Here is a 20,013-nt window from a genome sequence, read left to right as displayed (position 1 = left end):
CCTCACATTTTTGCTAATATTTCATTATATCTTTTCATGGGACAACACCATAGAAATGCTACTTTGATATACAGGACACCAAACTATAAAAACTGAACTTTGATATTCTGTATGTCAAAGTTTCATTGATGTAGTGTTGTCCCATGAAAAGATATAATGAAATATTAGCAAAAATGAGAGGGGTGTACTCACTTCTGTGAGATACTGTATGTGTTAGATTCGGTGGGTTAGTAATTGCGCTGTTCAATAAAATGTTAAGAATTAGTTTGTAAATAATTTTTGCAAATATTAACAAACTGCAGTATTGCAGGTGAAAGAAAATACTGCTATACTGTATAGAGTTTTACTTTCTTCATCAGTATGTGTCTTAAAGCTGAAATCTGACTGCGAGTGAACCCAGTGATCGATGCCTTGATACTCACCTTTATACTTTCATGTTGTGGATCCATCTGTAGGTTACATATGTATTTGTCATTCAGAAAAATGTTGTAGATTTTGTTTGGGGTTGCAGTGTGATAAACTACAGTAAATAACAACATGGACACCAGCAAAAAAGACCAACTTTAGCTTACTGTCCCAGTGCTTTGACTGTGTACATACACCATGTGTTAGAAAGTCATTTTCAAATCTCAATCTAAGTTAGCCGAGAGGTGCTTGATTTGCTGTTTCAGACACCTCAACAGTCTCAGGAGGATAAACGTCAAGATAAAAGAAATCAAGCACCACTCAGATTTGTATTATTCCACTATTTTTAGTGTAAAAAAAACTACTACTGTTTTTCTGTGGTCTGTTTTTGATGCCACTGGACCAGAGACATAAAGACGAAGAGTTCTGTCGGTGATGCTAAGACATTTATTGACTCCTAGCCTTTTTTCCTTTTATTTATTTATTTTTTAATTAAAATTAATTTTACAGCAAACTAGGAGTTGATGTGTGGGACCGAACTCTTCTGCTACATCTCTCTGCATTTAAGAGTTTACTTCCTCTCCGTCTGACACCTCCAGGGTCCATTTAACAACACGCACATTTCAGTTCAGCATGATGAATACTCGTCTTCCTAACAGAATCGACTGAAGCTTCAGTGGCTCAGGAAGTGTTTGTTTTGTTCTTTCACTGCTTGCAATATTTCAAACAGCTACTTACAGTATAATCTCATACAATGTCATTTTGGAGATTCACTCCTTAACAAATATGAAATACTTTGTTGGTGAACTGTTGTATTGATTTTTTAGGCCCTAGTATATTGTTATTTTTTCATCCAGTCCTTGTAGATATTTTTAAAAAATGATCTTAGGTTCATGTTTTGACTTGGAAACCAGAATTTGTTTTGTTCCAGAAACTGTTGAATCCTGTGTTGCATTTACTTAATGCATCTTTGTTCTCTTATCTAGAGCCAAATGAGAAGTTACGCCTCATCAGTAAATAAACTTTTACACACTTTACATCACATAAGCATTTAGTATTAATTCCTTTTCATACCATGGAGTAGACTGTAAACAATAAGTATTTAGATCCAGTTCAGAACTTTTTATCATTATAATTTATCACGTCAATCTGGATTTGTTTTTAAATTGCAGAGCATCGTCACCTGATTTTTGTCTGTTTTATTTATTGCTGTCATAAAACAGTGACAGTTAAAAAAAAATAAAAAATTTATTTTATTTAAGTTACCTGGTATTTTTTTAACATGTATTAAAGCCTCACTGAACTTTGTCCAGTCTTTGCGCTTACAAAGATAAGTCAGCATCCCTCTTGCACCCTGTCTCTTCTCTTCTCTCTAGCCAGTAAAAGTCAGTCCGATGTTGATTCTTACTGCCGCTTTCCCTCTTTTTCTTGCTTCCTATTGCGTCGCTTTGCTGAATCTGCGTTCAAAATAGCCAATGTGTTGATATGCTAAACAGCTGTTACGTGATGCCCATAGACTGTATCTAAAAGATGGACGGAGGCTCTGTGACGGTTTCTGAAGAGCTGAATTAAGGCGCATTGGGCGCCATCCTGGCATCATTACACATGTTGTCTTTCCTGGAAAATCCAAAATTGGGCAAAGAGGTGGAGCTGAGAGGGGGACTGTGAAGGTGGGGGTGGATGATTGACACCCATCAAACTCTGAGCTGCCTGTAGCTAAGAGCTAACCGAGCTAACCCAGAGCTAAGGGTGGCTAACGGTAGCTAACCACCTAACGGAGATAGGCAGGTTAAAGCTAAGGCGCGCTGTTAGCTTAAAACTGCGGTTGTGCTACACTCTCCCTTCTTGCTGTGGATATTCGATACCTGCAATCAAAAGGACACGCCCCTAATTATGCCGAATTTAAAGATTAAATAACATCCAAACGGATGAGTTAGAAAAAGGTTCACCCCCCTCGCAGTTGTCATGAAGGTAAACTTGACCTATTAATCCTAAAATAGATTTTTGTACCAGGCTTTAAACATGTTTATTTCTGCTGTGAAGTTGGCCTTTTTAACATGGGGATTTGCTCTTTTTTGGAGCCAGCCCCTAGTGGATGAGGGGTGAACTGCAATTTTTTGCACTTCCCCATAGGCTTGACATTTCACCGCCGGAGGTTGCCGCTTGGTGATGCCACAGGTTGGAGAAAGTATTTGCGTGCTTTCTCACCTTGATGACGCTGCAGGAATGTACATAATAATTGTCAGTGTGCCATCAAAGCGAATAAGAAACACAGAGTTTTACGGTCGGAAATTCACGTAGTTTAGTGTAAGCACTTTTGCTCACACAACCTTTGCTGGATTGGTTCAGTATATTGATAGTCTCTATTGGCTACAATATAGTAACAGCAAGGCAATTGCTTCCTGGTTGTATCCAGTCCAGTCCACTTTATTTATAAGGCACATTTTAAAAACAAAGACAAGTCTCCAAAGTGCTGCTCATCAACAATCAAACAATGGTTGTAACTCATAATGAACCTAACTATGAGAGGAAATTTATTTGTTTCCTTTATACTTCCTGATCTTTAGGAGATCATGTTTACAGCTTATTAAAAAAAAAAAAGAGCCCACAAACTATTACAGTTGATTTGATCATCTGTCAAAATTCCAGATATTGTAATATTATGGTTTACATTAGACATAAATGAATATACTAGATGTTGACCCTGGTGTGTGAACTGAGGTGTAATGATGAAACTTCTCATTTGATTGTGGATAAGACGACAATGAATTATATCTCTCCTAAGAACTAAGCCGCCTCACTCAGTGAAGACTAAAGCACTTCCTGAAACCAGGTTGAGAAATCTTCCAAACATGTTTGTGTGTTTGTCGCATGCGGGAAAGTAAAAGTGAACCCATCAAAAAAAGGAAACCTGTAAATATTCCACAGGACCAAGGGGTCTGTAATCTGATGTGGTCACTGAGGATGGAGCGGCCGTCCCGTACGACATGAACACAGCATCATGACACTGAAGCTGAAGTTGTGCTGAATGTCACTTAGAAAATGAAATGGCCTAACTGTAAATACTGACCTGTACAAAACGACTAATAAAAAAAAATGTCATTAACCTCTAAGGCATTGCAGTCCGGATACACCGAACCACTGCTGGTTCATTCCTCCATGCACACTGTGACGTTTAGATTTATTTAACAACTATATGAAGTAATGACATTTTAGCTTAGATGTCTGCACACAATGCAGATATCTTTATTTATCTTTTTGTATAAATATATTTTCTCACAATCATAAAAATTTTACTTAATCATCTTTTGTTTTGCTGAGATTTCAAACAGCTCATTTTTGTCTAAAAATACTAGCCAAGCTGGAAAAAGAAAGATGCACATCCTGTTAGACTGTTCTGTCCAGCGGTGATAGTTAAAGGACCATTCCAGTGTTTTTACACTCAAAATTAATCATGTTTTAATGTTTTTCCATCCAGTCTTTCATATCAGATCAGAATTTAAGTTATTTATTTATTTATTTATCATCTGATTTGAAATAGAAGAAATTGTCTTCTTTTCATTACTAATTAATTCTTTGCTTTATATAAAAACTTTTGTATATGTTATTTTTTTTTTACGTTGTAATTCTTTCTTTCTTTCTTTCTTTTCAAAAACCTGCAGAAAAACAGAAGATTTTGGCATCAGTACAAAAATAAATCCATGCAACAGATGTGTTGCAGTGTTTAATTATCTAAACTGAAAATGATCCGTTGTAACATTATGACTTATCATTTGATGATCTCTGTCTTGTCCTTTTTGAAGTAAACACATATAATGGTTATAACGATAATGATATTTATATTTATATCATTTCTGTTGTATGTTATGGAACAATAAAATTCTGATTGTGAGATAAAAACTTACTGGTGTGCTTCTTTCTTTGGAAACATGCAAAAGAGCTTGCACGACTCTAATAAGTCTTCCTGCAGCACGTGGGCTGATCTTCAACGAAATAAAAGTAAGAGTTTTGTGATTAAAAAGCAGCATTGAGATGAAACAGGCCAAAAATACAGATTAACCTGATTGGCAACAGGACTCAACGCACTGCTGCCCTTCGTTGCACCAGTTCACTGAAGAGAAATTATGGAAATAGTTCAATTTTGTTACAGCCTTCTCTGGTGTAGTCAATTAATGTAAACTTAAGAAATCATCATTTATAAAGACATAATGTTAATTGAGTACTACAGAGTTAAAGGTGATATTCAGTTCATGGTAATAAAGTTTATTTTTTATAAGGCGACAGTGCGTACATCATGTTTAAAGTCATATTTAAATCTTATCTATGCACATATTTGTGTTGAAGTTGTCTTAAATAAAGGCTTCCATAGTTTTATAGATTTGTATTCGTTGTTCAAGTCATCCAGCAGATGCAGATATTTGTCTCAGCCTATTTTCATTTATTTAACCACATCTGTTGGGGGTGGTCCCACCCCTAACCGACCCACCTCATTCTGCATGCTGCAGTAAGGAGTGTGAGGAGTGTGCCAGCAGTTGGGAATAATAGGTAGACGATAAGCAGAACGAGGCCCTCCTGTCTCCCGCTAAGTTCTGCCTACACAGGAAACTTTCCTGCACTACTATCCAACTACCCTTCAAGGTGCCACTAAGTTTAGTTTAAACTGATATTTACTTACATGAACCTCAGATTCCCAAGTACAACTCAATGCAGCACATAATATATTCAGGTAACATGCACCCCCTCCTTTATAACCATGCTTGTACAGCAACAAACTCTTTAATTTACTTTTATATTATTAATTTATTGCATCATTTGTTATTAATTTGTTTAATATTTAAATGTATTTTATTTTATTCTTTTTCTCTTCATTCTTTTTCTTTATATTTTCCTATATTTATTTTATTTTATTTAATTGTAAATTAATGAAAGCGTTAAGGGCTTTAAAAAACCACTGCAGTCGTTAAACATGACATGGGAAACATTGTGGTAGCTAACACGAGGAAGCTAAAGTTAAAAAAGAAAAATACTGGTGATGAGCCATACCAGCAAGTCGAGAGAAAACAGCTGTAAACAGCTGCACATTTGGCTGTTGTTGAAACATTGATCTAATTAGGCCAATTGAGAACAGGTCAGTAACACTATTGGACATAAAGAGAGCACCATAGGGAGGCAGAGTCTCTCACAGAGGAAGATCACCACTGTTCTTCATATTAAAATTGTAAAGACTTCTAATATTCAGCCCTTTATGGTGGATAATTCTTGTATAAAGACGGAATTCTTACATAAAAGCTTATATTGGTAATAGAAGTGCCCTCAGCATGTTACTGATGGTAGATTTTTCCTCTACCGGAGAGGAGATGCTGTTGTGCTGATTTAAAAAAATGGCATCAGCTAAATAACACTGCATAGCACTGACTGATCAAACAGGATATTACAGTCATGGCCTGCATATGTGCATTTAATACAGATTTATTGTTTAAAATATGCAAAGCTAGAGTGTATCAAGACAAAGTGCAATGCAAAGAAAAAGGAGAAGCAACTGCAAATGTATTTACATGCAGTTTATTTGGTATTGGACAGTTTGAAAATGAGTTGGTACAATCTTTCAAACTTATAAGGAACACACGTTTAAATACTTCTTTGAGTAAGGATATATGTAGATATACTTTCTATTTTCACAAAATCATACACAGTAACAGACACAGCATTCAAAGTTGTTAAAATCTTCTAAAAAAATCTGATTTCAGTCTAATTCTTGTGGACTAAAATTTTATTTTCTTTGCCAGTGTTGCCTAAAGATGTGCTTGCAATATATAACACAAAACACGATGCATAAGCTTCATATTTGCTATCAAGTATCTTAAATGGCTTAAGTAAAAATTATGGTGACCTCACAACATGCAAAACTGAGCTTTAATTCACAATCCATACTGCAGATGTCAGATTCCACAGTATGTCAGGCAAATAACAGAAATGTGTATTCAAAGCTCCTTGTCTGCCCTCAACATCCTCAAACAGTTTGATCTCTGAATGAAAAAAAAAACTTTAAGTACCTAAATTAAATTTAATGTTTTATATTTATTGTATGCTGTAGGTTAAATAAGACAAAATGGAAGAAATGTGAGTTTTTTGTGAGTCTGCTCAGCTTAACTCGACTATTACCTGACCGAGTAAGTACCAAAAAAGTACCTGGTACCAGGTGCTTCTGCCTAATGGGAACTCCTAAATACAGAGTCGAGTGAAGGCGAGTAGATAATGGTGGAAAAGGGTCATTAATGTACATCAGTGCTAAAGATCGTGTCCAGCTGTAAGTTATATATTGTATCATTAGAAAAGTATAAAGGTTTGCTTTTTAAGGGCAGCTAAGGCAGAAATGGTGTATTTTGGGGCCTCTTACTACCGTTTACTTCCAACCACAGTGTTAACTGCTTTCCTGTCCTTATTTCCTTTTGATGAATTCTCACACTAATAACCAACAAGATAGCAGCACTGGAGTTTAAAAAAGCCTGATGTGACTGTATGAGGTTTTATGACTGTAGTGGACTAAAACGGGAGTAAAAGAACTAATAGGATGAAAAAAAAAGATCATTTCCAGTGTGTTTAATGTTTTTGCTGTGGGTGTGTTGGCTGCAGGAAGCAACATGGCTCATGGGAAATTGAAGTTAAACAAAACAGTGATGCACTGGTTTTAGTATCACATTAAATTTAGAAATGCTTACAAGGAGAAATACACGTACATATAGCATATCAGTGATGTTTAAACAGCAGAAGGAGGGTCACTTTTGATCATTCCCTTGAGAAAGAGTGGCAGGGAAGCCGATCCCTGATCCGCGTACAAAGAAAAAGAAAAAAAAAAACAAAACACTGTTGTGCTTGAAATCTGCATGAATTGAAAGCGTTTGGCCTTTGAGCTCCATCCAGCTTCTTCATGGCTGCTTGCAAACAGGGTTACACTGATACATGGGGGTGGATGATGTTATTGCTTTCTAAAATATCAGTAAAACCGAACAGCCAGGCCAAACTTTCCCTCCATGTGACTCTGCTGCCCTCAACTGCTCAGCAGGACAATGATGTAGATGAGAAGAAGGCAGATGAGGATGAGGGTGAAGTTGACAAACAACTCCTGCAGGTTCCTCTTGGCTTGTGGAGTCACCTCTATCTGAGACGCTCGGCGGATGGCCGACTTGGTCATGTGCTGAACGCGCTCCATGGAGGCAGCTGCTGGTTAGATTTTGATGGACTGAAACTGGGAGCCGAGAGTCAAATTGCTGTCGATTGGAGATGAGCAATGACGTCACAGGTAACAATCTCTTTTCTTCTTCTCACTCCTCTTCTTCACTTCTGTAGATTCGGGAAAAGAAAACAACAAAATTCCCTGTTAAATCATTTTTCTCTCATATTTTCAAATGACAAGTAAACAGCACACACACACACACCTACACTGATGACTCCAGGTTGAGATTTGTGACCTTTCTATATCACAGTACATGGTGTGATGATAACAGAGCTGCTCAGAGGCGCCAGCTGAGGTCTGATGATGTGTTAAGCTCGACTCTAGCCGGAGTGGCAGCAGCACAAATGTCAAAACCACAATGTGTAGGAGCTTTGTTGTGGAACAGATATTTAGAGGGAGAAAATGATAGCTGCTTCAGGAGTTAAAGGAATAGATGATCAAGTGTTTTCACCAGTGTAATCAGGATATTATAAGAGCATCAGTGTGCTGCTGCCAAATCTCGACAGTTGGTTAAATCCCTTTTGTCATTTGATCTGGGGGCTTACCTGGGATCAGACTGACAAGGTTACCACACTTTTGCATTAGTCTTTTTGCCAAAACACTTTACTATTTTTAACAAGACTGAAAGTCATGCCAGCAGACTTTTCATTTTTCATTACAACCTGACAAACAAACGGGTTGAAGAATTTGCAGACTGGTTAGAGCTGGTTGAGTCTGCCCCTTTTCAAGTCTTGTTTCCTGGCTTCCATGTGGGTTCAGTAAAGATAAAGGCAGCCATACCTACAACCCACTGCCTTCTACTCACTTTTCAGCACATCTATTTTTATCATTTCCCTCTCATTTTCCTCCACCCCTAATCTGCCTCTGAGTCACCCATTATCACCTGACATGTTAACACCTCTAACACACACACATGCTTGTAGCCCATGGGATAGTTCATTTACTCTGTGTGAGCACCGGTATGCTAACTACAGGGTTAATGAACTGGAGTAAAGTGATACATCCTAAAAACAGGCTGTAAAGACAGGCTGCAAATTCAGTCACAATGAAAACTTTGTTTTCGGGAAGGACTGTTTGATTTTAATTACATTTTTATTCTTCACACCACAGGTGCATCTAAGGACTGCCAAATACAGGTGTGGATCCAGGATGCATAGTTCTTGACTCAGCAAGGTCTGCGTGTCTAATATGTCCTTTCATTTATTCATCTTTAAGCACGATTCAATTACATCTATCAAGCCAAATTTTACAGAAGTCACTGAAGAATTAAAAGAAGCCTGTTAAAGTTGATGGAGATCCTGATAGATGTTGTTTAACCGTTTAAAACCTCAACTACAGTCAGTTGGGGATCCTCAAAGAGTTTGTTTATTTTGGTTTTTTTAGGCAAGCCTTAAACTTTTTTCCTTTGTGCTATGTGCCATCTTCATTTATTCTTCACCACTAACACATACTGATATTTACACATCATAACAAATATCAAAAGGGTTCCCTTTACTATGACTCTGAATTATTCAAATAGACCTTGTGGTTGCAGAGATAAAGTCATTTCATTACGAGTATGCAGTTTTTGAGCAGGGGCCTAAAAACTGGGGCAGAGGGCGCAAAAAGGTTCAGTTGCAAAATATAGCATCTGCCTTGGCAGAGGATGTCCTCTGAATCCCTGACTCACAACATAACTGCTGTGATTCAGTCTAGCTGGTTTGATCCATAGCTTTAAATGCCCTTCAATTATTGTTGATCTTTAAAGCCACCTGTCTTACACATATTTTCATGTGGGAAGTCCTGCAAGTTCAGTCATTTTCATTTTGGAGTTTGCACTGTCGCCATCTGGTGGCCATGTGAGTAATAGCAGTGAAAGGCAGAGGAGAAGAGGCTTCCCCACTCAGCTGTGTTGGCTTATACAAAAACAATAAACCCCAGAGTCACATAAGAAGAGTATTTAATTTATTGGCCTCGTCAGATCAAACGAGATCTAAAGCAATAAATGTCAATTAGTGCCGGCTTTTTGTGAGACTTTGGCCAGCTTTGTTCCTTTGCATCAATCCATGCAGAGTGCTGACTGACAGCCGTGTAATGCTAGAAAACAGCCTGATGTGCAATTAACTCTCATTTCTACAAGAAGCAATGAGTGAAAAATTTATTTGTTGATAGTAAACATGCTGAGGCTTTTCTCCATCTAGTTGGATTTTTGAAATTCATGAGTCCATAACACATGTTGCTTACATCTGTCAATTGTATGCCCCTTGCACTAGAGCAGCTATTTTCATTTTTCAACAAACAATTTCCTTGTCTTCACTTGCTCCTCTGTTTGTACGTCTCACATCTCGCAGGACCAAACACAATGTTCTGTCAGAGCCAAGCAGTGCTTGGTTAGTGGACAAATAGCAGCAACTGCAGAGGTTAGGGGGCTTAGAGGTCACTGTGTCATGCTGGGTAGCCATGTTGGGTCTAGCTTCCATGTTGGGAAGGTAAAAATTAGGGTGCATTACATTTAGGCTCTGAAAAGCCAAGGGAATGTACAGTATAAGCCAGGGTTTAAGTCCAAAGGCTATAGTAAAGGTTAATTTATGTTTTATAACAAAACTGAATATTTTCAAGCTTTCCATTAGAATTTTACAAATTTTTTTTCCTTTACTGAGATGCATTGATTAAAATTTCTACCAAACAGTTGAACAGTACCGTAAAGGGTTAAGGGAGTGTTTTAATTCTGTTTTTTTTTTTTTTTTTTTTCATGATTTTCTATAGTTTTAATTTCACACCTCACACATAATCTCGTCTCATTCTCTGTTTTCATTTCTCTAAAATGAGCCTCACCTTTAAAAGCAATGGGGCCATGTTAAGAGAAGGAACTGAAAACCAGCTGATTATCACGAAGGTCAGTGAGATTACTGGGAAACGAGAAGTACACACTGTTGCAGTCTTTAATTTTCTCTTAATTAGTTTCTCTATTTTCTAATTTTAATGTGATAGCTGTAATCCCACTTGATGTGTCATTTTTCAAATATTTGAGACAATTCATTAAGATATGGGAGCTGAATAGGGTCATGTGATTAGATATGAGCGTTCCTCACAGCAAAGTTTCACATTATTTAGGTGTAATCCTAAAATACTTTTATACCAAATGCTTTGGAGAGATTTGGTGGCTCACTGTTGACTCACTGTAAGAAAGTTCCTGCTTTGAATCTTGGCCTTTCTCTGTGATTTGTATATTCTTTCTGTTCATGTGTGTTCTCCAGCTTCATTCCTCAGTCCAAAAAGTGGCAACTCGTCCAGGGTGTGACCCTCTAACCCGATGGCAGCAGAGATGGATGGATGGTTTGTTTGGAGTGATCTGATGACTTTAAAAGGCCTGTCATTCAACAGGTGGGACTTTAATCAGTAGCTGTTATCTTAGAATTAGTCTATACACACTTATTTAAACATTTAAAACATGTATTCTTCCAGTCTGACGCCTCTAGAACTTTGTCCAAATAAGTAACTTTAGCACACCCTTGTGACATGCAGCAGTGAAATGTAGGTTGAACAGATACTTTGGATGCTGATTCTGACCTATTATTTAAATTGGGGCACGTTCACTGCCAACCACACATGTTATTAAAGCTGTTGTGAGCCAGTTCTTCACACCAGAATTAAAAAATGGATCAGAAAACACATGTATTAAACTAAAAAAAAAAAAAAAGAAAAAAAAAAAAAAAACTAAATTTTGGTGTAAAAGTCATAATCCAACTATTTTAAGATGGTTTTCATGATATAACCTCTGATATAAACATAAATAATCTTGTATTTAACAAAAACTATAACATGGGGCTTTTTCTGTACAGTTTAAATCATAAAGATTGTTAGTGTTAAAACGTCTTGCTAAGTTAATGACATGAAAAATTTTAAGCAATTTTCTTTGCTTTGTTTAGTATACTAAAGCTCAATGATCCTTCTTATTCCAGCATTTTTCCACGTTTTGTTCCCTTTACAACTACTTCTATCATTAAAAGTCACATCTAGTTTATACTAAATTAGAACGATGTTGTCCACAGTCATAAAGGCCAATATAATTCACTCACATTTACTGCTGTGAAATCTTATTACGAAATCAGTGATTAGATTCAGCTGATTTGGTTCCTCAGCACTTAAACAACAAAATAAAATCATGTGCTTGGGAAGGGAATGTAAGAAGTGAGTGTTTATCCCTCTGGGAGGTTTAGTCCTGTTTCCATTCCCCCCTGCTCCTCTTCAGAGTTGTGTTTACTGTATGTGAACAATGACTTTTTTATAAGAGCAGTAATTCATACACTTCTCCCCAACTTCTAAACATTAGGCAGAGTCTCTTTTTACCATCAAGGATAGATGTCTCACAGTGGTTGCGTAATTTCAGCAAAATTCACATTTTCTAATTAATCTATCATCAGTGTACTGATCTGACTGTAAGATTTAAGCATTTCTATCTTGTGTTTGCCATCTGTAAACATTTTTTGATCTCTTAATCAGCTTTTCTAGCATGAAAACACAATCAGGGAGCAGATTAGTGTGTAGAAGATGCTGATTCTTACCTTGCAGATGAGCAGAGAGCTGGTTGGAGTTTGAGAGAGAAATGTCAGATATGCAGTGCTCTCTGAGGCTGTAAACGCACTGTGAGAGGGAGAGAGGAGGAGGGAAAGAGGCAGGACATCCCAGCAAAGATTTTAGGAGAATGGGGATACCGAGTTTGTATCTGATCTGCTGAATTATATATGCAGCCTCAACTTAAAATTCATACCACATATGACAAAAAAGTGTATTTGATGTTTGCAAAATCCTAAACTTTGAATTGAAAACAGACCACATATAAGCTGGTAAAACTGAAAGATTTTATGCAGGTTTAAGTCCCAGATTAAACGATCTGATACTGCTGTTAATGAAGACCTTCAGCGGCTATTATTTGGTTTGCATGTGTCCTTATGTGAGAGGCCTGTGCCTCCTGAATCTGTAAGAATCCACCAGCAAGTGCAGCTTACTTCATGTGCATCTGGATCTCATTCACAAAAACAACAGATAAAAGCAGAAAAACAACATGGATGTTTCTTTTCAGGAGACTTGGAAGGAGAATCTCCAAACCTCTGCAAACTACTGTAAATCAAATACATGGTCATGTGTGCATAGCTTCGGTGTAGCTTCCCCAAATACTCTTATAAATTGAACCACATGCTGATTTACAAAGTTTACAAAGAAACCTGGCTGCAGCAGTGAGAGAGGCTAATTTTCCTAGTTTTAAATAATCTTTGCATATGATTAGTTGGACATAATACTAATAAAACAGAATGAGATGCAAGCTAAAACAAGGTCAGTTGTTTGCTAACCATATTTGTGAAAGAAAAGATGCACAAACCACTTTGAATACACTTTGTCTGATTCTCATCCTTTGGATATTAGTGTTAGCTACATTCAGTCGTAAAGATTTCACTTGAAAGTGTTAAAAACTTAGCGATTAGCTTGTAAGGCTAGAGGTATGTTAGCCTGCAAGCTATTAGGCTCATTCTACGTCCTGACACAGAGTATGGTCTTTCTCTGAAATCCAGCAGAAAATATAGCATTTTTAAACATATTTGAGACAAATTCCAGAGAGAAAAATAACAGAAGTTGCCGTTTTGCACAGGATTCAGGAAGAAATGAACTTCTTGTATATGAGCTTGCATGTAGAAATAAGTATGAGGGAAAGCATGGTGACAAACTTTACTGGAGAAAATAATGAAGAAACCAACATATATGACAGATAAACATCCAGAGCTTGTGGTGGAACTTTATATTTTGCTTTAAACATAATATTCTTTAGACATTTTTCAGGACAGACAGAAACATTAAATGGGCTTCAGGAGCTTGGCTAGCTGGGACAGGAAAGCATCAAATTCAACAACAAAAAAGCAGTTTTGCTTTCATCCCTTTCTCTTTATTTCCTCCAATGCTGCAATCTTACTGAGTGGGTCACTATGTTGAGATTCTTCATCCTTTGTTCAAAGCGTTTATGACGTGCTAGCTGAGAGAGCTTACGTATCACAGAGATCGCTTGCAATCTGGCCCACAATCAAATATCACAGCTGGACCGCTCCATTGTCTTCATCATCCTGGCAGCCTGATGGACACACAGAGCGAGCACGTTACCTACGAACAGCTGATGGCACTTCTAAATATACAGTTTGACTGTGATCCCACCAATGAATAGCCTGGAAATTGATCCTTTGGGATACAGATACTCTTGAGGCAGCAAGGACAAAATGAATTAATTTAAGCTGCTTTGTTATCTAAATGTGTATCACAGTAATGCTTGTGAAATCTATCATATCTAATTTTTTTCCCCCCAAATTGTTTGACTTTAGATTGAAAATGTGGCGTTTGAGTTTGCTTTGTGCATGCATTTGGATGTGTGAGAAGTCCTGGTCAGCATCCATCACTACGAGGGAAAAGAAGAGAGAAAGAGTTAAAAAAAAGTCTGGAAAAAGTAAAAATAACCCCCCTAATGAGGCCCAGAAAGCATCACATCTGCCTTATATGGAGGATCAGGATGTAAACATGCTGTCAGTCACGTACAGGCCGGTCAGTTCTATTGTTATTGCTAACCGCTCCTGTGTCTTGGATACACACTTAAAACAGTCTGAGCTCACAGGACAGATTTTTTTTAATGACAACAGTTGTTTTCCAAAGATAAGATAAAGCTTTTGCCCTTCCTCTCGGAGACAATCCAGATGGTTCAAGAAAATTTGTAGAGTATGATTTGACATAATTTATTATATATTATTAGCAGTTGAATAAAATAAGCATATCTGCTGAGATGAAAGAAAAATGTTCTGTGTACAACACAGACACATAGAATGAATAAAAGATTTGTTACAGAATTGACTGAGTTACCTTATTTAAGCCATTTTACTTCCTGATATACTTTATTTAGATTTCCAGGAAATAGAAAGCATGGACCCGTCCTGTCTTGTATCAACTCTTCAGACTGGTGGTGGCGGTGTAATGATGTGGAAGATGTTTTCTCAGCCTTTCTAAGTTGACTCGGGTTGTGGAAAAACAGTCACACAGATCAGGTTGTTGAGATTTTTTTTTTTCCATCTGTCTTGTGTTGCAAAACCATTTCAACGGCCGTCTTTAAAACTCTCACATTGCGATGGAAGACCATTGTGTTAGAGCCACCATCAAAGTTTTGGTTTCATGACTGCCATCTTTTGTTTGGGCAATTCAAATTTAAGTTCTAGAAAGTGAACCACCTCTCAATGTCCACTAGTACAAATTTGTTTTGATCTAAAAAAAAAAGCAAAAATGTACTAAAGGATGAATGAAAAACTCAGAACTTTGCATTTTTTTTGTAAAGTTCTGGACTGAAAATGTCCTTAGTTAGAGCTGACTGGGGCTCTTAAGAAGTTCTTCGTCCACAGGCCCAAAATGCAGAATTATGGTCATGTGTTATATACAGAAGTATCTTATTTAAAGTGTAGCATTCAGGCCTGTAACCTCATACACTGTTTATTTAAGTTTATCCTTGCGTTTATTATTATCTAATGTTAATCATAGTTTTTATGCCCAACACTAACCCAACAGCAAAGCAGGATACTGGGTGAGGACCAGCTTGAACTTGGTTCTATGACAAATTGAGGTGTAACACAGCCTTCAGCCTGTCCTTCCTCTTTATACATAAATCATATCATTTTAGCTTATCAGCACTGTGGATGATACAGGGTTAGAGAAGTATGCATGTGACTGATGGGTAATGTCATAGTAAGACTGGCCAGATAAATCTAGTTAGGCAAATTTAAAGTCATTACCAGCTCTGGGGTTCATCTGAGGAGCTCAGTGGTCACATCAGGCTGGGGCTGTACTGGACGGCCTCCAGATGTGGAAGCGTAAACGCTGCACTCCTGAAACTAAAGCTGTTGCTTTCATCAGAGGTTTAAAATAATAAAGTCATTCACAGGTGATCATAAACTTGTTAAAAGAAAAAATTCCTTTCAAAATGACATTTTCTTTCTTGAGAAAGCACGGCCTTTTTATCTAGTTACAAGATAATGAGAAAAACAGTTTAAACAAGAAAATAGTTTCCCTCTTTTTTCTTCTTTTCCCTTTTTTTTTTTTTTTTTTATCCCCGGAGTGGTTGAGCTTTGTAGCCTTACATGGTTAAATACCACACAGCTCCGACTAGGCAAGAAAAAGAGGAAGCTGCAGAGGGAGGGAAGAAACTTGACTGATTTAAGAAATAAATTGGGTAAAAAAACAAAGCTGGCCAAAAAAAAAAAAAAGAAAAAAAAAATAATGCAGATGATGTCTATCAAAAGTCAGGAGTTTGTTGTTTAATGACTGCAAATGTAAGTACAGAGCAAACAGAGCAACAGAGAATCAGAAACTTTACAATTGTTTTGTTGTTGTCCTAAAACTTGTAGTTTTTGTTCGCAGACCCCAAAGAATAACTCATTATTTTGGGGAACATCTGAACTCCCATTTTGCACCCTCAAGCCACTGTTTTCACATGTGTGTGTGCATGTACAAACTTCACATTGTATTCCCTGTCTATTTAAAGTATTGGTTTTGCACACACACAATAGACTGAGTGCTTGTTTGCAAAATGGAATAAGGTTTGTAGACATATGCAGTCCTAAAGGGAGGTCAGCAGCCAAAACAAACAAACAAAAAAAAAAGGATGAAAGTATTTTTGAGAATTAGCACTAAAGCTTTCTGTACTGTAGACCTTGATAGAGTTGCCTTTTTTTTTTTTTTAGTAAATTTACCTTCTAGGAATGAAAACTAAACTATCACCCAGTTGCTATTTAATCTCAGAGATGATGCTGTCTGGTGCAACAAATAAAGGTTTTGTTTTTTTGCCAAAATTTAACTGAAGAAAGTTGTTGTTCAACTACTGCTTAATGCTTGTCAGGCAGTTTACTTAGGGGGACAATGTGTGGACCATAAATGGTTTAAATGAATAGAGCTGAATATCATCAGCATAAAAGAAACATCATTGAATTGCTGAATTATCTAACCTAAATAAAGAACATATAAGGGAAATAAAAAAAGGTCCCAAAGGGAAGCCCTGAGGAACTCAACATGACAGCTCTATACTCAGATATGATGTGATTTGAAATCACACTCAAGTTCCTGCCAGATACATAAAGAAAACCAGTTTAGGATCTCACAGAGTATTTAAAAAGATCTCATTATTGACTATGTGAAAAAATGGTGCCAAGTAGAACTTTAGCTAACCAACAGCCTGTTAATAAATGAAGCCTTAATGGAGCTTTCCATGGATGCAGGCATGTAATCAATCTGCAGTACATTGTACAGGGATTCCCCTGCAAAGTCTCTTCAAAACAAGCGTTCTCATAATCCTTGTCTGCTATGTTTTCTGAGTGGAAGTTGTTCCAGTTGCACCCAGTTTATGCAGTTGCATATATATTTGGGCTGGACCCAGCTGACCCCGGGTCTCTGGGTGGTGACATTATTTATAGCTGTGGAAACTGTGAAGTGCCTTTAAGTGCGAACCCCTACAGACATCAGGGCATGTTACATGATTCAGTTTATACTACACTGGGTTTCTGCATGCAGCTGCCAAATGTCTTCATACAGGAGAAAGCAGAGTATAATCAGTCTACAGAATATTTCAAATATGACAAACATATTTGTCTCTGTGTGTCACTTGTTACTAAACAGAAAGACAGCAGGCTGCCATCTTCCTGTCAACCTCCAAAGAGGTCTAATATTCCATAATAATTGATTACCTTAAAGAAGACGTTACCAGCAATTCTAATGTTTTGGAGCCTGTTATTTTGTTGGTATAATTCTAATTATTTCAAAGATGTGTATTCGTTGTAAGACAGGCAGACAGATGAGGAGGAGGGGGAGCATTTTAGGAGTGAAAAGGGATGAAGGAAGGATTTACCCCAACGGCTGCATTTACTTTGGAGGCCCTTCTGCTGCTGTTGGCAGCTTCACACACATTCTCTCTTTCACTCTTTTCTCTGCTCCTACTTTCTTCTCCAGATATAGCCAGCTATGTGGCAAAGCCTCGGACTAGCTTTTCCCCAGAGGCTAATGTCTAAGAGCAGTGTTTATCTGATATGGATTTTCAGGCACAGTACCAACCTAAAAAACATCAGTTTGCTACTGAAACTCGCTCTAATGTCATTTAAGTGACTCTGAATAGAATTTCATAAAGATTGAATTTAAGAAAATCTAATTTCAGAACTCACATGGGTTAAAGCTTCCAGTTTATTTATTGAACACCCAGGGTATTGATGTTAACTTTGTGACATGTTCTTCCGCTAAACAGAGATAGAAGTACTGAATGGTAAACATTTTACTTCTTAAAACACGGTCAACTTTTAAATGTTGAACTGATTGCGTTTATCAGGTTTTAGCTCAGTGAAAATTAATCCTTACTTTATCAGCCCTGATATTTCTGCCACGGTTTTGACTGCATCCGTTTGAACAAAATTGCTCTTAATCTAACATGATTGCTGGAATCCTGCAGTTTAACAGACCACTTTAATCTGAAGACATGCGGGGAATTCAGTCATTCATTATCTGAGGAGAGATTGATTTTTGGAATGGAGGTTTTTCACTAATTCCAGGTGTTAATGCATCAGATATGTACAGTAATTTCACTCAAATTATTATTTGCTTATCAGCAGTAAAGCAAGACTCTAAAGTACCCACAGACAATTAATTTTAATGTTTTCATTTGCTCTCCAAGCTGTTCAAAGATCTGATAAAGGCTAATATGTGTGTGGTGCTTTGTGACACTATGCATTTGGACAGAAATGTACCGGATATGGGACGAAATCGTGTTGCATATAGTTCCAATCAGATGAGAATTTAGAAAAGAAGAAGCCAATTCTGTGGCTGCCAAGGTGGTACTAATCAAGTGGTTTGCTAGATACTAGCCATGACATGCTAACAATGATAGTAGCTAGCTAGCCTTGCCATAATAGCCATGTAATGAGTGGACAGCTTCTAATTTCCTACCCTAACAGTTACGAGTACTTGCTTATCATTCAACCCAGGCACAAAAGAAAAGGTTTAAAACATATATTTGTCCATGTGTCTTAAACATTGTAGAGTCACAATCCATTTTTGTGAATCGTGAGATGTTGATTTGCCTAGGCTGTTTTTTACTGCCAGCCAGTGTTGATCTAACATGACACAAAACACTTTGTAAAAGCCATGATTATGTAAATTTATGTAACTATATGACCATTTTTGTAACATGTAGACCCAAAAATTTACATTAGTTCTAATTCTTAACATGCATTTTACATCTCATCCTATCCATCTGTAGGTGACAGAGCAATGTCTTAAGCAGGAAAGTAGTAGAAAAGAATAGCTACTAAAATCACTGAGCACGATGAGTCTTGACTCCACAATTTTTTGCACAAATGCTTTCAGTTTCATAAAGAAATGTAAATTAGTGCCTTCTTTATATCTACTGAAACTAAACAAAAAGAAGGCAGAGCTTCCTATGTAACACTTCCTATGGAGTGTTTATTTTACTAATGTGCATGTTGCAATGAAGAAAACTGATGTGACTGAACAATTAACTCAATGAAAACATAACTGAAATCAGATGAAGTTAATTTCACGTACGCCCAACTACACTCACATGGCCTTTCTTAGACAAAGGCCAGCACCTAAATAACCTTGGGTCATCTTCACAAAATAAGGTTAAATGAATAATTAACAAACTGTTTAAAGCAATAAACAGGATTAAATGTATTAAGACTGCTCTTAAGCTTAATTTAAACAGATGTTTATTTATGCTGTATTAGCTGCACAATAATAAAAGGCAAATCACAGACAAACTCATTATTATCTGTGTCTGCTGACCACTAAATAAGATGCAGCTAACATTGTTAAATCAAGTCATACAAGTATGGTTAATTTAGGACTGCTGCACTAGTTTAAAAAAAAAATGTAGTAACAAATGGTTTTCCCTCACTTACTTTGTCTCTCATCTTTATTGGAACTGAGGACGCAAACAAAATGGGCATCTACCCAACATAACCTTAAACCTATGTGGTGCATTTAAATCTAGCAGATTCCATGTTTTATAACTAAAAATCAATTGATTTAAACATAAAACCAAGGGCTCCTTCATTTTTTATTCTTCAGAGAAGCTTTTTCAGGGTGTAGAGCATCGTAAACCTTTGGATTAATTTTATTATTCCTCATGGAGCCATCCTAATTTAATCTGAGAACTTTTTGCATCATTCCTGCTGAGGCATCATCGACCAAGACACTGAATCCTTTCTAGCTGTAGGGACACTGCACTGCGCTACCAAGAACAATAAATATTTCCCCCCACCCCCCTGAGGAGCTAAATAAATAAAAGAAATTGTCCTCATCTACAGAGCAGTGACCCA

General features: G+C 37.0%; 1 protein-coding gene across 2 annotated transcripts; it reads right to left on the bottom strand.

The window, feature by feature from the left end:
• Positions 1-5,961: 5,961 nt before the first annotated feature.
• Positions 5,962-12,306, bottom strand: pln (phospholamban). 2 transcript variants are annotated; one of them, XM_041978284.1, is made up of 2 exons: positions 12,184-12,306; positions 5,962-7,746 (listed from the first exon to the last, which is right to left on the bottom strand). In XM_041978284.1, the coding sequence occupies exon 2, from the start codon at positions 7,613-7,615 to the stop codon at positions 7,454-7,456; it is 162 nt and encodes a 53-aa protein (XP_041834218.1). In that variant the 5' UTR covers positions 7,616-7,746; positions 12,184-12,306; the 3' UTR covers positions 5,962-7,453. The 2 variants fall into 2 exon arrangements, with proteins under 2 accessions (XP_041834218.1, XP_041834220.1); XM_041978286.1 differs by lacking the exon at positions 12,184-12,306 and adding an exon at positions 10,799-10,963.
• Positions 12,307-20,013: the final 7,707 nt, after the last annotated feature.

The sequence above is a fragment of the Melanotaenia boesemani genome, chromosome 24, assembly GCF_017639745.1.
Source record: "Melanotaenia boesemani isolate fMelBoe1 chromosome 24, fMelBoe1.pri, whole genome shotgun sequence".
Classification (NCBI taxonomy): domain Eukaryota; kingdom Metazoa; phylum Chordata; class Actinopteri; order Atheriniformes; family Melanotaeniidae; genus Melanotaenia; species Melanotaenia boesemani.
This window is presented reverse-complemented; position numbering and strand designations above follow the sequence as displayed.

Bases quoted from the DNA above. Each gene is read 5' to 3' on its own strand.
- pln (XM_041978284.1), bottom strand. From the start codon at position 7,615: ATGGAGCGCGTTCAGCACATGACCAAGTCGGCCATCCGCCGAGCGTCT.